The 7,577-nt window shown below is 39.5% G+C and overlaps 1 protein-coding gene across 1 annotated transcript; it reads left to right on the forward strand.

Moving 5' to 3' along the window:
• The first annotated feature begins 2,619 nt into the window (after window positions 1-2,619).
• On the forward strand, window positions 2,620-6,223 carry LOC21398935 (probable leucine-rich repeat receptor-like protein kinase At1g35710). The gene is made up of 2 exons (XM_010093486.2): window positions 2,620-5,413; window positions 5,805-6,223. Exons 1-2 carry the CDS (start codon window positions 2,620-2,622, stop codon window positions 6,182-6,184), a joined length of 3,174 nt encoding a protein of 1,057 aa, XP_010091788.1. The 3' UTR covers window positions 6,185-6,223.
• Window positions 6,224-7,577: the final 1,354 nt, after the last annotated feature.

Below are 7,577 nucleotides of genomic sequence, written 5' to 3' on the forward strand. Positions count from 1 at the left end.
CGTCACAAAGTTAATCTCCACCACTCCTCTCCCGGCAACCATCACTGCATCATTGTTCCCTATGAGAATAGTTTGTCCTTCCTTTTCCACTTTGTAAGATAAGAACATAGTCTTGTCATTACAAATGTGGATTGTGGCACCGGAATCAAGCCACCAATCGGAGGATTTAAATGTAGCCATGTTAGTTTCGGTAATCATGCCAATTTGTAATTCCGAGACCATAGCACATATGTCTTTAGATTTCTCTTCAACGGCATTGGCATTGTTGGTGTTCACTTCTTCCTTTTTCTTCTTGTATCTGCAGTCATTTTGGCGATGGCCTTTCTTTCCACAAAAGAAACAATTTTTAGAAAATTTCTTTTGGCCATTACCGGGCTTTTTGAACTTCTTGTCATTATTGACTTTGAAGTTCTTTGAAAAGTTACTAGCTTCGGCAACATTAACTTTAGAGGAATCTACATTTTTGTTCTTGGAATCACGAGACTTAGTCTCTTCTCCGATTCTCTAGTGTTTTTGTAATTCCTCCAAAGTTATATTATCTTTCCTATGAAGGAGTTTCTTTCTATAACCATTCCAACTTTGAGGCAATTTAGCAATAATTGCCCCCACTAGGAATGATTCAGAAATCTCAACCTTCAATTCACAAAGCTTAGTAATAATGACTTGCAATTCATGTATTTGATCTAGAACGGACTTGGTATGAACCATGACAAATTCTATAAATTTCAAGATGAGAAATTTGTCCATACCTTCCTTCTCAGTTTTGTATTTGTATTCGAGAGCGTTCCAAATCTTCACCGGAGACTCCATCGAGTTGTAAAGATCGTAGAGCCTATCGGAGAGAGTGTTGAGAATATGACCCCGGCACATGATTTCATCATCTCCACGCTTCTTCCTTGCGATCTTCAATTCTTCGGAATCGTCCTCCTTTGGTTCAGAAAGTGGCTCCAATTTTGGATCAAGCACATAGGCGATCTTAAGCACGGTGAGAAGGAAGAACAACTTTCCCTTCCAGCGGGTGAAGTTAGTACCATCAAAACGATCAAGTTGAACATTTGGATTAAGGAAAGCCGTCATGTTCTTTTCAACCTCCATTACAGCAAGATTAAAACCTTAAAGATTGTTGGAGAAATTCAGAATTGGGAGGATGAAAAGAATAAAGAAAGCAAAAAGAGGGTTTGAGGCGTATAGGAATACTTTCCTTTAAGGTTTTATTTGCCCTCACTTCTCAAAGTTTGCTAACGAGTTTTAAAATGGCAAATTACCCCCAAGATACAACAAACCCTTGAATATAATATCCAGCAAAAATATTGAGTTCCAGAACAATAATAATATATGTATTTTCTGAAGTCCATCATAAAAAGACAGGGATGCATCTATCCTCTTTAAGTGTTACAACCTTTCACATAAAGATACCTTTTCAATTTGATGGTTATCTTTTATATGATGATGTACTTATATCAATAGTTATTTCTATTGTTAATAAGTGCTCAGATATGTGAGAAAACATATAACAAATATATGCAATGGTTCGAGACCTTTTCAGATCACTAAAACGCACGAAAACACATTTTCAGTTAATAATTTGCGCTGCAGCGCCCCAGCGCGTCCGTGCGCTGCAGCGCGTGGGCTTAGCAAAACAGACCTTAGAGGTCTGTTTTACGTAGGCTGCAGCGCCCAGGCGCGCGTTGCAGCGCGTCCGTGTGCTGCAGCGCACGCTTCTGTGCGCTGCAGCGCGCGGGCCTAGCAAAACAGACCCAAGAGGTCTATTTTGCGCAGGCTGCAGCGCCCAAGCGCGCTGCAGCGCATCCGTGCGCTGCAGCGCGCACTTGTGTCAGCCCACTCTTCCCAAATGTGTTTTAATCCAATTTTGTGATATCAAAATTGAGAGATATATTACAATCTCTCTAACACATTCAATGATAACAATATTGGAATTTCATACTTGTGTAATTTTAAGAACATTGAAATTTGGCATATGTTTCTTTTGGCGCTAAACTTTGCCCCAGAAAAATACATGCTAAAAGTTGTCCTGAGCATAGAATTGAAGAACAGAAAGTTTTTCCGATACTACAAGTTTTACATTAGCATGCATCGGAGAACATGAATTAAAACTCTCAAGATGGCTTGTGGCTCATGGTGACGAGTATCAGTTTAGCAAAGTTTCCTGTTTTTATTTTTTATTTTTTTATTTTTATAATAAGCAAGCCTGGCACACTTTGTGTAATGAAAGATGTAGGACTCTTTTTTTCACTAATTTATATTACTCTTGCAATTTCAACTATACGTGTTTGTTTTGAAGTATTACGTAGTCTACACTCTTAAAGAGTATACCCCACGAGTTTTCACTAAGCGATGACTCGTTGGCTCTTCTATGTGATCTGCATGGAGTATTCTTCTCAGGAAATTTCCATTTCTTTATGCGTGAAAATTAAACATTTTTTGTTATGGATTAAATTTAACACTTTGGATACAGAGAATAAGAGTACAGGATTCTTTAGTCAACCTTTGTATTTGCAAGTCAATCCTGTTTGCTGGACGTAACGATTCCTCTGAAGCTCAAACTTTATCTGATAAAAGTAATAACTCCAACCACTTCAGAAATGTGCATTTCACACCATGAAAACCATGCTAAAGCCTCTTCTTCCCCTTCTCCATATTATTCTGCTTTCGTTGCTTCCATTAAGGACCACCTCCACCCCAAGAACACAAGCGGAAGCCCTGGTCAAATGGAAGAACAGGCTGACTTCCTCACCATCTTCTCTGAATTCGTGGTCTCTCAGCAACGTCAACAATCTCTGCAACTGGACTTCCATTGTCTGCGACAACTCCACGGGAGAAGTCTCCGAAATAAACCTCTCCGGCTCGGAGCTGACGGGAACACTAGACCAGTTTAACTTCACACCGTTTGTTAACATCACTGTTTTCAACCTCAACAAGAACAATCTCGTCGGGACAATTCCGCCGGCCATTGGTAACTTGTCAAGGCTCACTTTGTTGGACCTGAGTAACAACGATATTGAGGGAGAAATACCTGTGGAGATTAGCCAATTAACAGAGCTTCAGTTGCTGAATCTTCACGACAACTATCTCAACCACATCATCCCTTATCAACTGGGCAATCTGCAAAAGGTATGGTACTTGGACCTTGGCGCAAACTACTTGGAAAATTCTGACTGGTCTAGGTTTTCAGGCATGCCTTTGTTAACCTATCTTGATCTTTATTTGAATTCCCTTACCGAAGAATTCCCAGATTTCATATCAAAGTGCGGGAACTTAACGTTCCTTGACCTCTCTCAAAACTATTTCTCTGGCCCAATACCAGAACCTGTATTTACCCATCTAGGCAAGCTTGAATATCTCAATCTCACTAATAACCAATTTGAGGGACCCTTGTCACCAAACATTTCAAAGCTTTCCAATCTCAAGCACCTCCGCATAGCAATTAACCCGTTTGGTGGTCATATTCCAGATGAGATTGGTTCCATAACTGGTCTTGAAACTGTTGAACTGTATCAAAATTCCTTACAAGGGAAAATAACTTCTTCAATAGGCAACCTCAGGTCGCTATCCTCCCTTGACCTTCACAAAAATTTCTTGAACGCTTCAATCCCTTCAGAGCTTGGATTTTGTTCTAACCTCACCTTTTTGGCTCTTGCTGATAATGTCCTTTCTGGTCCCCTTTCCCCTGACCTGTTTACCAACTGGACTGCACTGATCTCTTTACAACTTCAAAACAATAGCTTCAATGGGCAAATTCCACCAGAAATCGAGAAGTTGACGAACCTTCATATTCTTTTTCTTTACCAAAATGACTTCTCTGGCCCAATTCCCTCTGAGATAGGAAACTTGAAGAACTTGATGAGCCTAGACCTCTCAGGAAACAACCTCTCAGGTCCAATTCCAATTACACTGTGGAATCTCACAAAGCTCCAGTCTATGCAACTTTTCTCCAACAAACTTGAAGGTACAATTCCTCTGGAGATTGGAAATTTGGTGGCCCTAACAAACTTTGATGTCAACTCCAACCAATTGTCGGGAGAATTGCCGGATGCTATTTCTAGCCTCACTAACTTACAGATTATCTCAGTGTTCACAAATAATTTGTCAGGAAGAATTCCCCGTGATTTTGGAAAGAATACTCCTAACTTGACAGTTGTAAGCTTTTCCAACAACACTTTCTCAGGAGTGATTCCCAGAGATCTTGGAAAATTAAGTGAGTTAATGATTCTGGCCCTCTCTAACAATGACTTTGTTGGGGAAATTCCGTCGGAACTGGGAGATCTACGCATGTTGTCCAGACTCAATCTTAGAAACAACCATTTCACTGGGGAAGTCCCTAAAAGTCTAGGCAAACTTACTTCTTTAAACACTCTTGACCTATCGGCAAACCATCTAACAGGGAGCATACCAGGAGAGCTTAGTTATTGCGTACGAATACAAAGATTAAACCTTAGCCATAACTTGATATCAGGTAAAATACCGGTTGAGCTTAGCTACACACGAGTCCTGAATGAATTGGATCTTTCTTTCAACAATTTGAACGGTCCAGTTCCATACGCATTCCAAAACTTGCCAGCAACCGCCTTTGTTGAAAACTCCGGGTTGTGTGGAAATGTTTCGGGACTTAATCCATGCACAGAAGATTACTCAAGCAAGAGGTCTAGCGACATAAGCAACGAGATTATTATTGTTATCTTTGTTCCTGCTGGCCTTATACTAGCGCTTGCGACTGCTTCTGTTATAGTTCTTATACTACGACACAGATCTAGATTTCTCGATGAGAAAACTAAAAGCTTTAACCAGCTTGAGTGTTCTGAGCCAACCATATGGGCTAAAGAAGGTAAATTCACTCTTGGGGCAATCATCAAGGCCATCGAAGACTTCAGCGACGAGAGTTGCATCGGAAAAGGAGGATTTGGCACCGTTTACAAGGCGGTTTTGCCTTCGGGTTTGGCCGTTGCAGTCAAACGGCTGGACATTACAGGCTCTCTTGACATGGTTCCAAACGTAAATAGTCAAAGTTTCCAGAGTGAGATTCGGACTCTTGCAGAAATCCGCCACAGGAACATCATTAAACTCTACGGCTTCTGTTCTTGGAAGGGTTGCATCTACTTGGTGTACGAATTCGTAGAGATAGGTAGTCTGGCGAGGGTATTATACGAGCTAGAGAGAAACGTAGATCTTGGATGGGAAACAAGGGTTAGAATTGTGCGAGGATTGGCACATGCAATTTCGTATTTGCATCACGCCTGTTTCCCGCCAATCGTGCACCGTGACGTGACTTTGAACAACATTTTGCTCGACCAAGATTTGGAGCCACTTTTATCTGATTTTGGTACGGCCAGACTTTTGAGCCCAGATTCATCCAACTGGACCAACATTGCTGGGTCTTATGGCTACATTGCTCCAGGTAACATTTATGAAAGAGCATTCTTGGTTATCAATATTGATTATGATCACACAAGACAATAAGGTGCAAATTATCCTACCTAAAGAGCAGTGCTATATAATGAACACTATTTGTATCCTCATGTTATGTCAAATTACAATTTTCTTCCTTTTGATGAATTCACATAGCAAAAGTTGTTCATCATGTGATAATAGTACATAAGTATTACATGATAAATATATGATTAACTCAGTCCCACACTTTGACATAGTGCTTCAATGCATCGCAACATATGTCGTTGTGACACATCAATGCAGCCTTTTCTTTTGCTCGTGTTGCAAAATTTCACATGTTTTCATTTTTTTTTTAAGAACTCTCAAAAGTTTGGTAAAGTAGTTTTGATTATCTACAGAGATGTCGCAGACAATGAGGGTGACAGAAAAGTGTGATACATACAGTTTTGGGGTGGTGGCACTAGAGATCATGATGGGAAGGCACCCGGGGGAGCTGCTGCAATCTCTATTGGCATCCTCATCAAGAACATTTTCACAGAATGGTGAAGATTTGCTCTTGAAGGATGTCTTGGACCAAGGGCTTTTGTCGCCGGCAGGTGAATTAGCAGAGGCAGTGGTGGTGGTGGTGACTTTAGCCTTTGCATGCGCGAGTACGAATCCAAGAGCACGACCCACCATGCATTTTGTGGCACAAGAACTGTCAAAACCTACCTTGCCTTACCCGTCTGAGCCATTCGATGTCATAACCATTGATAAGCTAATTAAACGCGGTGCATAGATGAAGAATTTGCTGTAATGGGTTTATTTATTTATTTATTTCCGCATGTTTGTTGTGTTGTGAGAGTCTTAGTCTCTAGGCCCCACTTATGAACTTCGTTTCCTTTTTTTTTTTACTCGAATAAACTTCTTTGTTTCTCAGGCCTTGTTTTGATTTTGGGGCCTTGGTTCTTAATTAATATCAAATTTTTAATTTGCTTAAATACTTGACTGAGCTTGCCAACAACAACCCTTGAAAACATAAGGCATATAAATAGTAACATTTTTTAATATAAATGCACAAGAATCAACAAGGAGAAAGGAAAAATACATATATATATATATATATATACATACATACTGTAGTGACCAAGAAAAATCCCATAATTTTAATAATATAATTCATGTATTCAAGTCAAGGATTTTCCTGGAAAATCATTATACTATGTACATTTTGTGATTGAAGGATTTATGGAATTAACATCTGCATTCCTAAATTCTGTAGCAGATTTCACGTTAAGTTCACAATTTTTTGATCAAGTAAATTCGATCGATAAATTCTCACCGTACATTAAAACGGAAGAATTTCCAGTATAGATACAGTTAGAGAATCTTAATTTTAAGAATCTCCCAGCACAGTACAACCTAGCATCCAGAACCCGTATACAAGAGAAAATAACTGTCAGTATAATTTTGGACAGTTTTAATGAGTAAGTTAAGGGAATGGACAAAAGTACAAGGTGTAGGTTAGTGTGTGTGATTTGATGAGATGTGATGAGAGAGGTGAATAGGACTAATGATTAGTTTTTTTTCTCCTTTTTCTCTTCACTTGGCCGGCCATCCTTAGGGATTTATATCCCAAAATTTTGGTTAAATGTTGAGTGTGCTAGAGGATTGATGTGATAGTAATGATTGAAAGGAAATCATGACATTTCTTCCTTCACTTTTTCTCTTCACTTGGCCGGCCATCCTTAGGGATTTATATCCCAAAATTTTGGTTAAATGTTGAGTGTGTTAGAGGATTGATGTGATAGTAATGATTGAAAGTAAATCATGACATTTCTTCCTTCACTTTTCTCTTCACTTGGCCGGCCATCTTCAAGGGGTTTAAGCAAAATTTTGTTAGTTAAGTAGACTAAAGGAGGTAATAACCTAGAGGTCTATAAATAGAACCAATGTGATCTAAGCCTAACTTTTGCTTTATCTCACTTCCTTCTCCATATCCAAAACCGGTTCTCCAAAGCTCCAACCCTCAAGTTTTCTAAACTTTTCCCTCACCAAAACCAAGCCATCCCTTACCTCACACACACTCAAAAGTTCCCATAAATCTCACCACAAATCCTAGTTTAAGTTGAAGGAGAAAAGGAGGAGTCTAGACAAACATTTCTCCAAGGGTAAAAACTCTAAAATTCTCT

This window comes from Morus notabilis, unplaced genomic scaffold (assembly GCF_000414095.1).
Source record: "Morus notabilis unplaced genomic scaffold, ASM41409v2 Scaffold602, whole genome shotgun sequence".
Lineage (NCBI taxonomy): Eukaryota > Viridiplantae > Streptophyta > Magnoliopsida > Rosales > Moraceae > Morus > Morus notabilis.